The sequence below is a fragment of the Salarias fasciatus genome, chromosome 23 (assembly GCF_902148845.1).
Source record: "Salarias fasciatus chromosome 23, fSalaFa1.1, whole genome shotgun sequence".
NCBI lineage: Eukaryota > Metazoa > Chordata > Actinopteri > Blenniiformes > Blenniidae > Salarias > Salarias fasciatus.
This window is the reverse complement of record NC_043766.1, coordinates 554221-572291: the sequence shown is the minus strand read 5'-3', so window position 1 is coordinate 572291 and position 18071 is coordinate 554221. Positions and strand designations below refer to the sequence as shown.

Sequence of the window (18071 nt, the reverse complement as noted above, 5' to 3'; positions counted from 1 at the left end):
AGAGGGACGGAAAAAAATTCACATGCTTCGAAGTGAGAGCGAGCGAGCGAGAGACAAACACCACCACCACCAAAAGAGATTACTATTATCATTATGCTAAAGAAGAAGCGTGAAAACAGCCACAGAGTGTCTTTTTAAACTGACAGCCAGTCACTGTGGGCTAAAAAAAAATAAAAAAAAAAATAAAAAGATTGATTGTAGATTCAGCCACGTTACAAACGGACATTTAAAGGATATTTCCAGTCATTTTTTCAGTTTTACCCATCATGCAGCAGCAACAGATGAACCACTGAAACTCAGGGAGGAAGCCAGAGTGAGTCATTACTGCCGCCTAGTGTCCAAAAGAGGACATCTTTACACATTACAGATTATTATTATTACAAAAGTAATTGTAAAGGCCCTTCATGAGTTGTAAATATTTGTAAAATATACATCTACTTTACATATTTATAAATGTCCAAAAAAAGCAGGTCACGCTTTTTTCAACCATTTTTAATTGTCTCCAGGCTTTCTGAACCGTTCTGTCTTTCCCAACCCCGTCCATTTTTTTTCCAAAACTGCACTTGTACCTTTTCTGGATTCCCTTTTGAATCATTTCTTTAAAAGAACGTACTGCAGTGTGTAAACTATAATAAAAATTGGTTAAAAAGTTTATTCACGTTGGATGCTGTGAAAACTTCACGGAGCCTCTTCAACACCAAAAAAAGTCTTTAAAAACATAAAAAAAGCCCTGTAGAGACAAACGCCCCCTCTCACACACACAGACTGACCTAGAAGAGAAAACCACAGATGATAAAATGCCATTTCCATGCAAGAAGTTGTGACACTTTTTTTTGTCTAAAGTTGAATTTCATTGACATTTTCTGTACTATCGGCTGAGGAAAGAAAACTGGAGGCTTCAAGTGGCCGGGGTCTCCGCCTGCAGGCTGGACATGCGGATCTGTGAGCTGCTCTTGCTGAGGATGGACAGCTGCGTCCCGCCGTTCACGCCGCTGCTCGCCAGCGACGGGTGCCGGTGCTTCAGGTCCACGGCGAAGTACCGGTTCACCGTCCAGCTGCGCCACTTCCTCTTGATCTCCGACTGTACCTGGAGGAACGCGCCTCACAAGGTCATCGTCCACGGAAGCAGTGTGTGTGTGTGTGTGTGTGTGTGTGTGTGTGTGTGTGTGTGTGTTACTAGCCCTAGTCCGAAAGTCCTAGGAATTTACCTCTCCGTTCAGGAAGCAGTAGAGGACGGCGACCACGAACCCCTGAAGAAACACCAAGGGTCCAAATCACAGACATTAAACCACAGATCAGGATCCGGGCTGTCGTTTCAGGCGAGTTTTTATGATCTGCAGTGTGAGACGGGTCACCTGGAAGGATCCCAGACCCAGCTCGAACACCAGACGCTCCCTCTTGCTGACGTTCTCGGGGGAGAAGGCGAACACGGTGTAGTGGATCCCGAACAGAGGGATGAGCAGCAGGGTGGAGCGAGCCAGCCTCCTGAGCAACACACACACACACACACACACACACACACACACACACACACACACACACACACACACACACACAAATCCATCAGCAACAACTGCAGGACTTCATTTGACCACATCTTTGCTTCATCGTTGCTTGTGGCATCCCCCAGGGCTCACTACTGGGTACCAAAGTCTTCAGCCTTCGCATAAGTGGCAGCTTGCAGCTGTCGGCCATTTTGTTTTCGTGAGTGTCTGGCAAAAGCAAGACGTAATGAGAGCAGTAGATGGGCAGTACAGAGAGAGACAGCGGCTCTGCAACAGTTGCAAGATGTTCAAGACGAGAAACAAGACGACCAACTCGTTTGCAAAAGCTTCTTCGTTTGTGACGCTGCACTCACAGGTAAATACTGGACTCATTCCCACCGATGTCAGGAGACTGCAGCTTCTGCACCAGGATGATGATGATCCCGACGAAGAGCACGAAATTCACCTGCAGGGACGAAGAAGCCGAAGTAAATACATAAATGTGTCATGTTTTTCACCAAAAATGAGGGCTGAAGAGAGAAAAACAAATGCTCTCCAGGCGATTTAAGGTTGATCATCAGTGTTGGGTTTCTCACCATGATGGACGCCAGCACCGGTCCCTTTATCACCCACCAGATGGCGCTGTGGTCGTTGGTGTCCCAGCAGCTGAGCGGGCAGAAGAAGACATTAGCCGTCACTGTGAAGGGAAGCTGGCGGTCAGTAAACGGGGCTCACTGCGCCTCTTGACGGACCCGGCGTCGTCGAAGTGCAGCCTCAGCACGGCCCAGACGGTCACGCACAGCGTCGGCGCTCCTGCCACCCCACAAGGTCGTCAGGTACAACAACGCAGCACTACGGCGGTAGCGGCGGTCTTCGAGAAGCCTCACCCCAGCCGACGATGATGTACCAGTAGAAGTATCTCTTCTCGGGGAAGAAGGTCTCCACCAGCAGGGTGAAGAGGTACAGGCCCTCGATGAAGAGCCAGAAGTAGTTGGAGAGGACGCAGTAGTGGAAGAAGACCATCACCGCCCGGCACTCCACGGTGTGTATGAAGCAGTGCTCGCTGTCCTCCTTGGCGTACAGCACGCCGTCCTTGATGAAGACCGACACAGCCCGCAGGATGAAGGACACGAACAAGTTCATGTGGATGAAGTTCCGGGTGCAGTGCAGCTTCCTGTGTGGAGAGCGAGGGCTGTCAGACGGACGGACGGACGACGGCGGGTTTAGAACCCGGCTCTCGAGGCAGAAGACTCTCGGACGCCTCACCTGAACCTGCAGAGGATTACCATAGCGATAGCGAGCGAGACCAGAGAGGTGCTGTAGCCCACCGTGTACAGAGCCTTCACCGACACGTAGTACATGTCCTGGAATCAAAAAACACCAGCGCGGCATTCAGACAATGCGTGAAGGGAGGCCTGCGGCCGAGCGGCGGAACCCACCGGGTGGCTGGCATTCCCCTCCTCGTACAGGCACGCCTCCACGTAGTGGGGGAACGTCTCCGACCAGCCCAGCTCCGTGCAGTTCCGGCTCACTTTCCCCACTTCTGCACACACAGGACGTTTTCTGCGATTACATCAAACAAACCCAATCCCAGCCGAGCACCTGATGAAGGAGACATCGGACACTGACCGTAGTCTTCCTCGCTGATGAACTGGGAGAAGAGCTCGGGACAGTTGACCCAGACGACCTGGCCCAGCCGGGCCGGCTCCCAGCACGTCAGGTTGTCCCAGAACCACAGGCAGTCTGTGAAGGCAGCGGCTGTAAATACAAACTTTTACACAGGCTCGAATTTAGCTAAAGAGACGACTTATTTTTAGAAACTGCTAAACGTCCACTGGGAACAAAATACAAACACACACAGTCACAAACCATCAGAAAGAGGGACAAAGTGAGATTAAAAAATGTGACTAAAATGGTTTATATGTTCAAAAACTGTATAATAATGATTTAGAGCTGTTTTCTGTGTATATTTCGTCATTATTTCTGTATGTAGTCCAAAAAATACAGAGAAATAATTCTACTTCCTGTTTTTCTGCGTCACTTCCGGAACAAAATACAAACACACAGTAACAAACCATCAGAAAGAGGGACAAAGTGTGATTAATAAATGTGACTAAAATGGTTATTATGTATAAAAACTGTAAAACAATAATTTAGAGATGCTTTATGTGCATATTTCGTCTTTATTTCTGTATGCAGTCTAAAAAGACGGACAAATAATTCTACTTCCGGTTTTCGCCGCGCTACTTCCGGTTTCCATTACGATCGTATGCACAGCCCGACATGGTGTGTGTGGTGATCTGTTGCCATCCACTTTGAACCTTGTACAAAAGTAAGTGTGTGAATTTGTTGATGTGAGGCTGAACTTTTATATTTTTGTATTATTTTATCATGATGTGAAGTCTGTAAGCAGAACCGATGCGCTTTATTTTGTGCTGCACTCAGATGACAAATGTTGCAGTGGCAGTGTTCATCCTCGGTAAAAAGCCGCTGAACATGTTCTCCTCATCAGCCTCGGTGTTCATAGGACTTTATGATTATTATTTTGTGAGTAAATCTGCTTTAAACCCACCGAACTCGGAGTCGGGAGACTCCAGCGCCATCATCTCCATGCACTTCTCCTGCTCCCGCTGGATCACGCAGTTTGCGGGAACGTGTTGGCTCGAAACCTGGAAGAGAAGACGGGAAACGAGGTCGGGGGTCAAGCGGACGAGGAGCAGATCTCAGGTCTGGGACTGAATGTGACCAATTAAAAAGCGGCGTTCTGGAGGGCGCTGGCGGGCGGCCCGCGCTGGCCCGGCCACAGCAGGGGCTTTATTCTCTCCGGCTTTCAGATGAGCGCCGTTCGCACCGGCCGTGCCAGGCCTCGCTTCCGCCCGGCGGGGTCTGCAGACGGTCGCTTCGGCGTCCGCCGCCTTGTCCCACATGGACGGCACGATCACGCAAGTCCAGTGAAGCAGGCGGCAGCACTCACCGTGGGTAACAGGACGAGCAGAGCGAGTGTGAGCGGGCCCATGGCGGCGGCGGCGGCGGCGGTGGCGGCGGACGTCTTCAGTGCTTCCTCACCTCGGGATCTGAAAAACGCCAGAGCGTTTTCTGTATTTGTGGTCAGAAAATCCCGGGAATGAAGCAAACCTCGGGGCTGCTATTTACTGACGCTGTTCCAAAAACAAGACAGCGAGCGACAGGGCCCGGGCCCCGGTCCCACAGGGACAGCTCGGCGTTCCCAGTCCGCCGAGCCGGTGCCAGCAGCCGGTTGAAGCCGCTGAGCTTGGACCTGAAGCGGACCGTGTGGACCTGGACCCTCTTCCACTGTAAACAGTCCTCTTATGCAACGACAACGGGCATTTAACCTTCGACCGAAGACTCGGTGAAAAGCAGAACCATGCTCTGAATATCAATGCATGGCGGCCATCCCCTTCACACCCTGCTAACATAAGTCACAGGAGGACACACACACACACACACACACACACACACACACGAAGCAAAACTCAGCAGGAAGGGGAGTGTGCGGCTCTGCCAAGGCCGTCGGGAGGAGAGCTGACACTCTTCCACAGAAAAGGCTCCCCGATGCTAGAAAGAGTGTGTGTGTGTCTGTGTGTGTGTGTGGAGGATGGGTGGGTGCATATGGATGTGTCAGCATGTGTGTGTGTGTGTGTGTGTGTGTGTTCGGGGTGTGTTGCATTCAAGTGAATGGCGTTACTAGCGGCATTGCTGTTTTCAGTAATTACTCAAAGACCGGGTAAAGCCGTGCGATCCAGGTGTCAAATTACAAACCATGAGGAGAGACCTGACCCAGGAGAGGGTCAGGCTCTGGTCAGGCTCAGACAGCTGCCGGGGCCTGGAGAGTCCCGGCATGCGCCGCCTCAGGCCTTCTTTCAAACCCGTCCGGAGGCTGATGTTCTCCATGAGAGAATGGAAGTCGTCCCTCCAAAACTCCTGGTCCGATTCCCGCTGAATAGCACAGTAAGTTACTCAAGTCTCAGTATCTATATTTAGCCCAAGGAATTATGGGAGGAATTAACACACACACACACACACACACAGACATGACTTAGTCTTCATTATTTTGGGGAGGGAGAGGGAGGCGCGCCTGGCATCAACAGCCATTCTAAACCAGACCGGGCTGCAAACACGTCTCACTATAGGGTGCTTCACAAGGTCACCAAGCGTTTCCCTGACGGCCTGGATTCCATACATCCTTTGCACCATTCCAATCAGGCGCTTACGCTGCTTCCCGCGTGCACCAAGGATAAAGCACGGTCAGCCTGGTGTATTCCGGCCACATCTCACTGATTTGACTCTTTATATCCCAACTGCACGGCACACATTTTCCACTGGCGGTCGATCATGCAGTCGAAAAACACCCGTGTGTGTGTGTGTGTGCAGAGACTTGCCATTTTCCCCGATGCGCTCCGCGTGGAAGTCCCGCGATGCTGCGGCGGGAAGGGAAGAGGCGCAGGTGCTCCCCGGGCCGGCTGATGTCTTTTATTTCAGTGCATCTGAGGTTGGGTAGAGGTTTTCTCTCCGCCGTGCGCGACGAGGCTGCAGGACTCGCAGCGCTCCTCTTCTCCCTCCACAGACCTGAATGCGCCGCGCATTTCAAGTAGCTCCTCTCTCTCTCTCGCTCTCTCGCTCTCTCTCTCTCCCTCGCTCTCACACACACACAGACACACACACACACACACACAGGCACAACTGAAAAAAAACCAATGAATAAATACAATTTGAATGGGGGTTTTTCAAACACTGAACAGTGGATATTGTGGTTGATTTGTGAAATGCCTTTACCGTCGGATCAGTCAAGCACGTCTCAGTTCTGTAGCGTGTGACTCTCTGCAGCCGACGGCCCGCTGCGGCTGTGATCAGTCATTTCTGATGTTTCCGTGGTGTTTGAAACCAGACGTGGACGGGTCATGAAGCAGCTGCAAAGACACCACCAATGTTTACTGGGTCAGGGACGGAATGGAATGTGGACTGAGGCAGGAACCAACTGAACCCCATACTCCACCATCACCACCATCACCATCACCATCATCACCATCACCACATCACCACCACCACCAACATTATCATCAATAACACCATTATCATCACCACGTCACCATCATCACTATCACCGCCATCATCATCACCACCATCATCACGACCATCACCACCACCACCATCATCAGCACCATCACCATCATCTTCATCACCACCACCACCACATCATCACCATCATCATCACCACCATCACCACCATCATCATCATCACTATCACCACCACCATCATCACCATCATCGTCACCACCATCACCACCATCACCACCATCATCATCATCACTATCACCACCATCATCACCATCATCTTCATCACCACGACCACCACCATCATCATCATCATCATCACTATCACCACCATCATCACCATCACCATCATCTTCATCACCACCACCACATCATCACCATCATCTTCATCACCACCACCACATCATCATCATCACCATCATCTTCATCACCACCATCATCTTCATCACCACCACCACATCATCATCATCACCATCACATCATCTTCACCACCACCTTCATCATCATCACTATCACCACCATCATCACCATCATCTTCATCACCACCACATCATAATCATCACTATCACCACCATCATCACCGTCATCTTCATCACCACCACCATCACCACCATCACCACCATCATCATCATCATCATCACTATCACCACCATCACCACCATCTTCATCACCACCACCACCACATTATCATCACCACCACCATCTTCATCATCATCACCATCATCTTCATCCCCACCACCACCATCATCACTATCACCACCATCATCACCATCATCTTCATCACCACCACACCATCTTCATCACCATCACCATCATCTTCATCCCCACCACCACCATCATCACCATCATCATCATCTTCATCCCCACCACCACCATCATCACTATCACCACCATCATCACCATCACCATCAGCTTCATCACCACCACATCATCTTCATCACCATCACCATCATCATCATCACTATCACCACATCATCACCATCGCCATCATCTTCATCACCACCACCACCCCCATCATCTTCTCTATCACCATCACCACCATCATCATCATCATCATCATCATCATCATCACCACTATCAACACCATCACCACCACCATCATCATCATCACCACTATCAACACCACCACCATCACCATCATCATCATCACCACCACCACCATCACCACCTCTTCATGATGCTTTTCTCTTTCACTCCATCTCGTTTCCACATCTCAGTCAGTACACCATCTCACTAAAGCCTGGTGTTCTGTGTTTTTTTTCTTTCTGGTGCTCCTGCCAGTTGGTGGTAGGGGGTGGAGGAGGCCTTTCAAAGGAGCGCCTCTATAAATATATCCTCTCTCCTTCTCGCTCGCCCGTGCTCTGCGATTGATGTGCTGGCTGATCTGCAGGAGAGCCGAACATGAGTGGAAATGTCAGTCCGTCACCAGGAAAGAGGCCATATGTGTGTCAGGTTGCTAAAAAAAAAAAAAAAAAAGTTGACAGCTTTTGAAGATCTGCATGTAACAGAAATGCATAATGTTCGGTTGTAATAGGGCTGAATTTTTTGATTAGTTTTTATATTTGTTTAGACTAATATTTTCAATGCAAGTTTCCTCGTTTACGGTTTTATTTTTCCTTTCAGTCTCGTTGCTATTAGTTGAACCTCCATATCTGAGCACTGGTTGGTCATGGGATGACATCATCGCTTAATTGATCTTTTGAATTCCGGACGGGGGGGGGGGAAGGATATGCGGCCGTATGGGGTTGCCGTGGCAACTGGCACTTTTAAATGCAAGGAGATGTGGAGTGCTGCTGGGAGCCGGGCGGTAATTGGGGATGTTGTTTGAGGGGGGGGTGTGGGGTTTCTGAGCTGCATGACAAAAGATGACAGCAGAAATGTGCTGGATTCATTAGACAAAGAAATGGTAAAGAAAAACAAGCCCAGAGAAACAAATCTATTTACAAATCATGATCATGACAACAAGGTATTTACATACTGCAACGCCGATCTCCACCTCCATCACACTGGAGCAATCCCAGCCACTGAAATCGCCATGGCAACAGGAGTTTCAGTGAAGGAAGAAGGTGGTGGGGGGGGGGGCTGTGCTGTGGCCTCTCATAACGCCGTCTGGGAAGGAGCGTCGACAGCTCATCCACTTCACAACGCCGAGAGAAAGGAGGCCGGGGCGCCGTTCAGCGAGTGGACGCGATTTCCGATCCCCTCGTCTTGCCTTCGGTCGCCTGTCTTACAGGCTTTTACTGGCCAAAATAGAGAAATATTCAAATGAATAAGAAACTATTTAAACAAAATATATTGCATCATTGATTGAAATTGCTGCTATATAAAACAGCTCCGTGGATACTCTTGTATTAAACTGTTAGACACGTCACCTGTTGCAAAAGATCAGATTAATAATACAGTCTTAAGCCACCCATTGGGCCTAAATCCTTTTCAGCGGCTCTTCGAGGTGATCCAAACATCCCCGGCATTTGGAGAGGGGGGGTTCAGAACACGAGGTCTCATTATTCACAGATGATCTGCTGCTTTATGTTCAGACCCAGTTCGCTCCCTGCCAGAGCGCTTTGGATCACTGTCAGAAAACAACATTAGCGTGCATGACAGTGAACTGCTTCCAATTAATGAACCAGACTACAGCGGCATGCAGTTTTCAAACACGAGGAGGCAGTCCGTCTATCTGGATCACGTCCTCCAAACACTGTCTCAACAATAAATAATAAAAAGCAAAGTGCGGGAAGGGGCAGAAAACAGTTCTTAGCAGTCATTTGTCATTGTGCATTCAGTGCATTCTGAGCCTGAGGGGGGGAAAAAAAAATCAAGTGTTATGCTGCTTCCTACCACTAGATGTCAGTAATGGTGAGCAACACTTGTCATAGGAACCTGCACTGAAAGCTGCCATGTGTGTTTAATAAAAACTAAAAGCCATGAGAGTTTTTCTTTTTCATTTGAAGTTTTATTCACCTTTATTTTGAATTCATTTTGTGACTTTTATATCCACAAATGCTGGGAAAATATGCAATATTAGTAAGTTATGATGTCTTAGCTCAAATTAGCATTAAACTACATAACCACTTTTGGTGAAGCATATTACAAAACCGAGTTTATTTTATTTTTTATGCTAATGTAAGGTTACATCACCTAACATTGATTTCTCAGTGCTGGTCTGAACAGCTATTAGCTTTTGCTTCATTTTTATTTTTGATGCTTTCATTGTTGCAAATATTAATAATTAATTAATTACACAGAAACCCCTGCTAGACAGATTTATTATGCACACAGTAAATTGTTAAAAGCAAGGAAGATTTTTCTGCAGTGTACAATTTTTCAAAACAATCCACATGACAGACTATTTTTCAACTGTATTCTGCAAAAAAAAATTGCATTACAATAAATGATATCCATAACACAATGAACAAAAAAAAAAAAACACAACAAATGCACAATAAAAATACATAACATAATCACATATATAATCACAACCAGTATATTTTTAGAAGAGCTTACTGTCAGCTGTTTGTCAGAACCCTCTCTGCTCCTCCTTGACTTCCCTGGCAGTCTTCAGCTCCCCCTGCTGTGCATGTCTGGTCCTGCACCCTGCCTCAGTTTGCCTGTACAAATGTGTTTGGGACACTCAAGTAAAAAAAAAAAACTTATTTTTCCCTTGAGTTGCCTCCTTGCTATTCTGCAGTCTTTTGATCCTCGCCAGTTCTAACATCTAAATTATTAACGCTTAAAACCAACAAAGGTTTTAGTTTAAAGTGAAAGAACATTGAACACTGGGATTTTCTGGTTTTCCCAGATGCAGCTCAGAAATCAGGCTGAAAATAGGAGAGTGCACACAAGCAAAGCACAACAGGATATGGATGCACACACACACACACACACATATATAATTAGAAAAATGCATACAGTAAATACGTTAAAAGCATAAAAAATGAGACATTTAGAGAGTCGCCTGTGTTTATATAATTCTCACCGATTTCGAGTTACATTTACAATTTTGAAAGTGTGAACATTTTTACCCCCTCACAGTGTAAAATTTTAACACCCACAGTGTTATTTTATCACCAAGGAAAGTATTTTTTTTAACACCAAGTTGTGTTGTTTTGTAACACTAGGTGTGTACATTTATTAAATTTTCAGTGTAATTTTTTTTACACTTCCAGTGTATCATCAGCACTAAGAAGTGATGTGTCTTTACCCTCATTAAGTAAATTGCTGGTATTCAGTGTTTTTTGTTTTGTTTTTTTAACTTTTTTGAGGTGTGTTTTGAACTTTGAATTGTGTAATTCTGTTTCACACAGAGTGTTTCGTATGAACACCTCAATGTTATTTATTATAATATGCCATGCAGCAGTCGTTAATTGCCGCTGGGTCATAGATTGCTTCCCCTCTATCATTTTTTAATTCTGTAATCAATCTTTGTAGTTGGAATTGTTCTTTGCGCCAAGCCAGGATTTTATCCGATTTTTCTCCTTGGTCAAAAAAATGATTGCTGAAGTTTTAGCAAATTAGCTATGGCTTTTGAAGATGACATTTCATTGTATTGGGATCTCAGTAACAATAGATTTTCATGTAACTTAGGTCAGGGGTTGCTAAAGTACATATTCTCTGGTTTTTTTTTTTGTTTTTTTTTTTCATTTCTGATTCCAGTGCTCTCAATGTTTGTTTGGTCTTCTTGGTAATTGAACTTTTGTAATTTATCATTTGCGCTCTGATAAAAGCTTTGAATGCTTCCCATCTGATGGATGCAGAGTTTTCTGAAGCATTGAGTGTAAAATAATCATCAATTTGAGTTTCACGGTACGCCATTAAAAGTCTGGGTACTTTAGCCATTTTTGCCAGAAATTCCATTTAGGTGGATCCCGTATCAGACCTGGATTGACATCAACCAGATTGATTGGGGCATGGCATGAGATTAAAACTGCCATAACTACATTCTTTCACTTTATATAATAGACTAGCAGATATCAGAAAATAGTCAATTTGGTGGTATGAGTTATACGTGCCGGAAAAACAAGAATATGAAACTCCAGGGTTTCTGTTTCTGCATATGGTCTTTAATGGATGTGCCAGAAGATGTTTATGAACACGCTGATAACAAACTAAGAACACAGTGTCTAAATACGGTGAGTTGTTGCATTTTCCTGAATGAAGATGATACTTGATGTCCCTCTTTGTGACTTTATTTCCTTTTGTACAACTGAGGATCCTTGCTTAGATGGTTCCCACTGACTGCAGCCTCTGAACTGTGGAGGACGACCTGCATGGAGCTGCTGGGCAAGAAACACCAGTCATAGAAAGCTTGGATGGGAATCAAGTAACAGCCTTTATGGGTCTCAATGGGCCCAAAAAAAAAAAAAAAAAAAAAAACTCATCAGGAGACAGAGGAACCCTTCAAGTGAAAGTCTTTTCACATGTAAACTGTTGAGGATGGAGGTGGGTGGAGGGCATCTCATCCTCCTGCTCACAGCTCATTCTTCAGCAGCTGTGGACTCGGGGAGGGAGTGGGTGGAGGTGGGTGTGGTTCTGCGGCTCATATCTCAAACTCAAGGAGATTCTTGGCCTTCTTCATGTTTTTCAGCACTGAGGAAGAGGAAGAGGCTCTCAGTGTGTGTGTGTGTGTGTGTGTGTGTGTGTGTGTGTGTGTTTGTGTGTGTTAGCTGGAGCACTTACATTCGTCTATATCAGTTGGTTCATAGGTGTACATGCGGTCGGAGTAGGGACCAATGATGTCGCCTCTCACCGTCGTGGAGGGGTCTGTTGAGAAGTGGACGTAGTAAATGACGTAGCAGTTCAGAAGCAGGTGACGTAGAGTTTTTAGAACAGGGTTCTCCAGCTTTGTTCCTGTAGAACCCTACCCAGCATGCCCTGGTTCTCTCCGCGCTGCCTCCACCTGCAGCTGTCTCCATTGGCCGTCTCCGTCAGGTGCTCTGACTCGCTATCCGTGATGGCCTCGAGTACCGGTTATCTCTATACGCAGATGACTTGTTGCTCTATGTAGCAGTATCAGTAGCTTCTCTTCCAGGTGTCCATTTTGGATAAATGTTGTTCATTATCAGGATATAAGCTAAATCTTAATAAAAGTCAGCTGGTTCGCTGCTCCAGCAGGCTGACCTGCCTTTTCAGGACCCTCCGCCTTTCAATGTCTTGGGATTCATGTGCCTCATACTTTTTCTGGTGGTCTTTTCTCTGCCGACTTCACTCCACTAATAGCCCAAGGAAAATCTGACTCTGAGAGGTGGAAGAATCTGCCCCTCTCCTTTATAAGAAAGATTAATGTCATTAAAATGAATATCCTACTGAAATGTTTTTATCTGTTTCAATCAGTCCCTGTGTTTCTACCAAAATACTTCTTGGTCTCTTCGTCTCTTTCCCTGGACGATCGGTTCCTTCATTTAGGGAGTGGTATCTCTGAGGGTCCACATATCATGGTGCTGGTCTTGCTCTACCAAACTTTGAATTTTAATATTGAGCAGCACATTCATAAAATACCTTGTTGGACTGATTGTCCTCATTTAATTAGGAAACGAGAGGATGGATCTTGCTGTAACTCATCTCTGCCTGCTCTTATATACTCTTCTCTTCCAGTCGAGGCCTCAGCCTTCGTCAGAAGTCCTGTTTTTCTCAACACTCTCAAGATTTGGCTTCATTTCAGGAAATGACATCATAATATGATTTGTCCACAAAGCATCTGTTTAGGTTTTTCCAGGTCAGACATTCAGTGCTGTTCCCTCCCTGCCCCCTCGTCAGTTCGAGGAATATTTACTCACATTAGGGTTAGAGGAACTGTTGGCTGACGGCTCCAGAGATTGAGGACAAACGTGACTCACAGTGTCATCTGAGTTATGTGTTTGTCTTTTGTCCACGCCTTCATAATTACTGGTGAAGTTATTTTAACATTGTTGGAATAATTCTACAGCCCTGTCCGCCACTCCTTTGAATTACAGAGAACTGAACTTGGTCCAAAAAGAAATTCTCGGTTTTGCTTCTTGAATCTCCAAACGCCACCTCACTGGTACAGACTCAGGACAGCATGTTTGAGCAGACATCTTGGAATTTGACATGTCATGCTGGCATCACACAAGTGAAGGATTGTGGCTCTGGATGCAGTGATCTGCTCCACTGTGGGTTCTGCTCGGTTCTTGGTGAGGACAGAACCATCAGATTCGGGTGCGTTGAAGCAGGGAGAGAGCTGGAACGTGCTTCTTAGAGATGCTTGTTCTAGACTGCACCAAGCTGCTGATCTGGTTTAAACAGGTTGGATCAGAACAGGCCATAAATCACTTGGAGAAGTCAGCTACTGTTTGCAGTGATGACATCTCTACTCTTCAAGCAACAGTTCATGTTCTAAAGGAGGAGGCTGGTGTCCTCAAAGCCAAGTGCGAAGATCTTGAAAGTAGATCTCGCCGCAACAATATTCGACTGATTGGAGTTCGTCTTCTATCCTGCAGAACTGAGGATCATGCTTCCTGATGGAACTGTCCACAAATTTACTGACCCGACGGCTGCGACTGACTTTGTTCCTGGAGCCTTGGGAGTCACTCTTCCAGCCTCATAGGCATGGTTCAACAGCTCTGATACATACATACATACGTTGTGCAAAATATTGCTCCCTTATAGTAATATCACATATAACCCAATATTTATGCCCCCAATTGGGATGACCAGAACTTTTTTAGAAATGTTTTTGATAAGATCCCTGATATGTACTCCCATCATCTTATTCTTGGTGGAGATTTTAATTGCTGGCTTGGTCAACTGGATTGTTCTTCCAGCAAACCTGCCCGACAGTCTAACTCATCAAAATTGGATAATAATTTATGAATTTTCAATCATAGATGTATGGCGCTTTCTCAACGCTACGAGCCGGGAGTACACGTTCTTCTCTCCAGTTCATCATACTTAAAAGTCTCTTTCTATGCTGATGATTTACTCTTGTATATATATCAACCAGACATCTCAATTCCCACCGTATTGTCCATTCTGCACCAGTTTAGTAATATTTCTGGTTATAAATTGAACCTCGGTAAAAGTGATCTACTGCCCTTGAACGCAGCCGCTTGACAAAATCCACTTAATAAATTCCAATTTCACGTAGTATCATATTTAGGTGTAAAAATCACTGGAAAATGTTGTGATCTTTTCAAATATAACTTCATTCCTCTTTTAGATAGAGTTCGTCAGGATTTAGAAAGATGGTCGTTGCTAAATTTGTCCATTGCAGGTCATATTAAAACAATTAAAATGAACATCCTCCCAAAATTGTCACGCCCTGTGCCCCCTGCGGCCACGTGGGGGTGCTTGGGTCCTGTTTGGTGTTTGTCTGCCTTCTTTTTCTCCTGTCAAGTCACCTGCCCTCCTGCTCTCCCGCCTCATTAACTCCCTAATGTGCCTCACCTGTGTCTACCCCTATTTAAGTCTAGCTCTCCTTGTGGGTCTGGTCTGTGTGCTTCCGTGTCCCTGCCTGCACCTCAGCTCTCCTTGCCTTGTGTTCCAGATCCCCGTGCTCCTGGAAATAAAGGACTTTGAACTCCACCTGGCTGCCTGCGCGTGGGTCCTTCCACCTCACACCTGTGACAAAAATGTTCCTTCCTTTTCCAGTCTGTCCCTGTGTTTATCCCGATCTCCTGCTTTCGCACACTGGATGGGCTCATTTCTGGGTTCATTTGGAGTAACAAACCTGCTAGAATCCGTAAAGTTTATCTTCAGAGGCCTAAAACTGTAGATGGGATGGCTCTACCAAATTTTTTGTATTATTATTGGGCTTGTCATATTCGAATCATTCATTTTTGGTTGCGATCAAGTGGGCTAAGTTATTGCCCACCTTGGCTGTGTATTGAAGGCTGTACTTCGTCAAATTTACTATGCGCACCCAAGCAACTGCCTCCCAAAGAATTTTATAGTGATAACAAAATCATAAACTATAAATTTGGTTTCAATTTACACGTTATTTTAAGTTACCATTTTTTTCGGTACGAGCTCCTATATTTAAGAATCCATCATTTCCGCCTTCTATAGCTGATACGGCTTTCTCTCACTGGTCAACTCTTGGCGTTAAATCCTTTGAAGATCTCTATATCAATGACACTTTTGCTTCTTTTCAACAACTTTCAGAAAAATTTGACCTCCCTCAGAGTAACTTTTTCCGTTATTTGCAGATTAGGAGCTATGTTAAAGACAAAACTCCACAGTTTGAAGCATGGCTTAGAGATGCTCTTCACTTTAGCAAGCTTGAAAAAATAAAGGTTATTACGCGTGGTTCTTCCGGTACGATACTTTTGTAATCATTTTAGGATTTCATTTTATTTGGAACTTTCAAATATTGATCATTTGCTGACCTGATTATTTCATTTTGCATCTCTATCTCAGAGACCATGTTCTTTTTTTGTTTTTTTGTTTTTTTTTGTTTGTTTTTTGTTCTTTTTGTTATTATCATAGTTAAGGTGCTGTGTCATATGGACACCAATTATAATGCTCTCAGATCACTTGAACACTATATATGTGTATATACATATATATATATATATATATATATTTTTTTTTTTTTCCTTTCTCTTTAAAAAGTACATTTTTTTGAAATCATGTGTTTGAATTTAATCGAAAATTGTATTTAATATCATTTTTCGCTGATGCGTAATGTTGTAATTCACAGTATTTATTTATTTATTAATCTATATTTATTTGCTTGTTCATTTATTTTATTTTTATTTTCATTTTTTAAGTTAGATTTATAACTGTTTTTTTTTTAGAATTATTTCCATTGTTACTTTGTGAAAATCCCAATAAACATGTTTTTGGAACAAAAAAATAACCAGGTCGGATCTTTTCGGCTCTGCTCTGTTTCTTGTTTGTACTGCAGCAAGATTTTCTGCAACGTTGTGAAAACAGAACCTATTAAACGTTCTGTTAATCAGCTAAAACAGTCAAACACTGAGTAAATAAAGAGTCATGTCCGTCCCCTGAGTCTTCTGAGGACAGACACCAGGTCTTACCCACAAAGATGATCCTGGGGACGTACTGTCCATCAGGGGAGAGGTTGTCATCTGTGATTTCATACTGCAGGGGGGAACAGTACACACACACACACACACACACACACACACACACACACACACACACACTTAATGAAGGATGCTTCATTGCAGTGACAGAGCCCCATCAGCCCACCAACCCTGCAGCCTACCATCAGATTGAGGACCACGAAGTCCTTGTCCAGGATCATCTGAATCTCCTTATTTTTGGCGAAGGCCTGCTTGAGCGCTGCAGGACAGACAGAGTGTTAGGTGAAGCAGAGCGGGGGGGGGACAGGTGGACCGGCTCACCCTGGCATTGAGCACAGTCCTCCCGGTGGAACAGGACCATCAGAGGCTTGTTCCTGGAACACAGAACAGACAGTCGCTTCACACCCTCCCCGCATGGAACCGTTCCCCTCAGAACCAAGGTGTTCCCTCACCTGGACCTGGACCGGTACAGAGCCTCCTCGTACGTCTGAACCCAGATCAGCTGGTCACCCCAACCTGCAAGACAGTAGGAGCAGCTGGGCTTCAAACCAGGACTCCGCCCAGCCCGACCCGCTGAAGCCGCTCCGTCACCACAAACCTCTGGACAGCGTCTCAGGGATCCTCTGGCCATATTTGGGGACATGTTTAGCGAAGGTGCAGGACAAGGCCACCAAGACCAGGACGAAGGACGCGGCTGCTCTGGTCATCTTTCACCTTCCTGGATCTTCTCTGCTTACCTGCTGCTCAGACGTGGAGGACAGGTGAGGACGGGAGTCCTGCTGCGTCTCCTGCTGCTCCGCCTCTGCTTTAAAGCTCCTGGCAGGTGGAGCGCTCCTCCCTCTCCTCCTCCAACCCCTCCATAGTGCTGACTCACCCAGATGTCTTGCATCGGGAGAACAGGTTCCTGTCCTGCTGCAGACAACCTGCCTGTCCGGTCGGGACTCGGCATGCTGGGTATGTGATGGACGCCCGGGGACAGTGGACGGGGGTCACATGCCTGGCAGCCATGTCCGTGGAGGACATAGGAAGTGTTTACAATGGCTGGCCTGCGGCTGATTGGCTTGTGCTGCGGCCTGATACTCTGGAGGATTAAGAAGACCGCCGCCACAAAAGACGCCCAGGTGAGGACGGTCTCAGGCATAATTCATTCATTCATTCATTTAAGAAATATAGCTGTTGTCTGAAAGTGTCTGTATTGTGGAGGGCACAACTTAAGCTAAAGTAGAGGACAGATTTGGTCATACGTGGCCTACAAAAGGAAAACTTCAAAGGAACAGCAAGAGAAACTAGACAAACAAATATCACAGATTGACACCTGAAATGCTCAGAACCCATCCCCAGATTTGGAAAAACAGCATCTTAAACTCAAGATGGAGTTTAAGTGGAGATAAGGCGGGAGAAATTTTTGCCAGACAGCTGACAGGCGCCAGCACTAAACAGTTTATAACTGGGGTCCGTTTGTGAGATGGGACTATTGTTACTGATCAACTGGGTAGAAACAATACATTTA

General features: G+C 45.7%; 2 protein-coding genes across 2 annotated transcripts; both read right to left on the bottom strand.

Moving 5' to 3' along the window:
- Positions 1-897: 897 nt before the first annotated feature.
- On the bottom strand, positions 898-5396 carry LOC115381965 (pituitary adenylate cyclase-activating polypeptide type I receptor-like). Its single transcript, XM_030083612.1, has 14 exons — positions 5283-5396; positions 4693-4796; positions 4459-4558; positions 4057-4153; positions 3114-3227; positions 2924-3027; positions 2751-2848; positions 2372-2658; positions 2237-2297; positions 2081-2150; positions 1859-1950; positions 1356-1485; positions 1209-1250; positions 898-1087 (listed from the first exon to the last, which is right to left on the bottom strand). The coding sequence occupies exons 1-14, from the start codon at positions 5394-5396 to the stop codon at positions 899-901; spliced, it is 1602 nt and encodes a 533-aa protein (XP_029939472.1). The 3' UTR covers position 898.
- Positions 5397-12093: 6697 nt separating this feature from the next.
- On the bottom strand, positions 12094-17281 carry LOC115381251 (anterior gradient protein 2 homolog). The gene is made up of 7 exons (XM_030082534.1): positions 17160-17281; positions 17014-17077; positions 16883-16935; positions 16744-16820; positions 16553-16616; positions 12234-12317; positions 12094-12143 (listed from the first exon to the last, which is right to left on the bottom strand). The coding sequence occupies exons 1-7, from the start codon at positions 17266-17268 to the stop codon at positions 12094-12096; spliced, it is 501 nt and encodes a 166-aa protein (XP_029938394.1). The 5' UTR covers positions 17269-17281.
- Positions 17282-18071: the final 790 nt, after the last annotated feature.

What these genes read in the sequence shown, in the direction of transcription:
- LOC115381965 (XM_030083612.1), bottom strand. Translation starts at nt 5,396, where the DNA reads ATGGAGAACATCAGCCTCCGGACGGGTTTGAAAGAAGGCCTGAGGCGG. An exon ending in GTACATCATCGTCGGCTGGG is followed by an intron (nt 2,298 to 2,371) that starts GTGAGGCTTCTC and finishes GTGGGGTGGCAG; the next exon opens with GAGCGCCGACGCTGTGCGTG. An exon ending in CTGCACTTCGACGACGCCGG is followed by an intron (nt 2,151 to 2,236) that starts GTCCGTCAAGAG and finishes CTGCCCGCTCAG; the next exon opens with CTGCTGGGACACCAACGACC.
- LOC115381251 (XM_030082534.1), bottom strand. Translation starts at nt 17,268, where the DNA reads ATGACCAGAGCAGCCGCGTCCTTCGTCCTGGTCTTGGTGGCCTTGTCC. An exon ending in CCCTGAGACGCTGTCCAGAG is followed by an intron (nt 17,078 to 17,159) that starts GTTTGTGGTGAC and finishes ACTGTCTTGCAG; the next exon opens with GTTGGGGTGACCAGCTGATC. An exon ending in ACCAACTGATATAGACGAAT is followed by an intron (nt 12,144 to 12,233) that starts GTAAGTGCTCCA and finishes CCTCTTCCTCAG; the next exon opens with TGCTGAAAAACATGAAGAAG.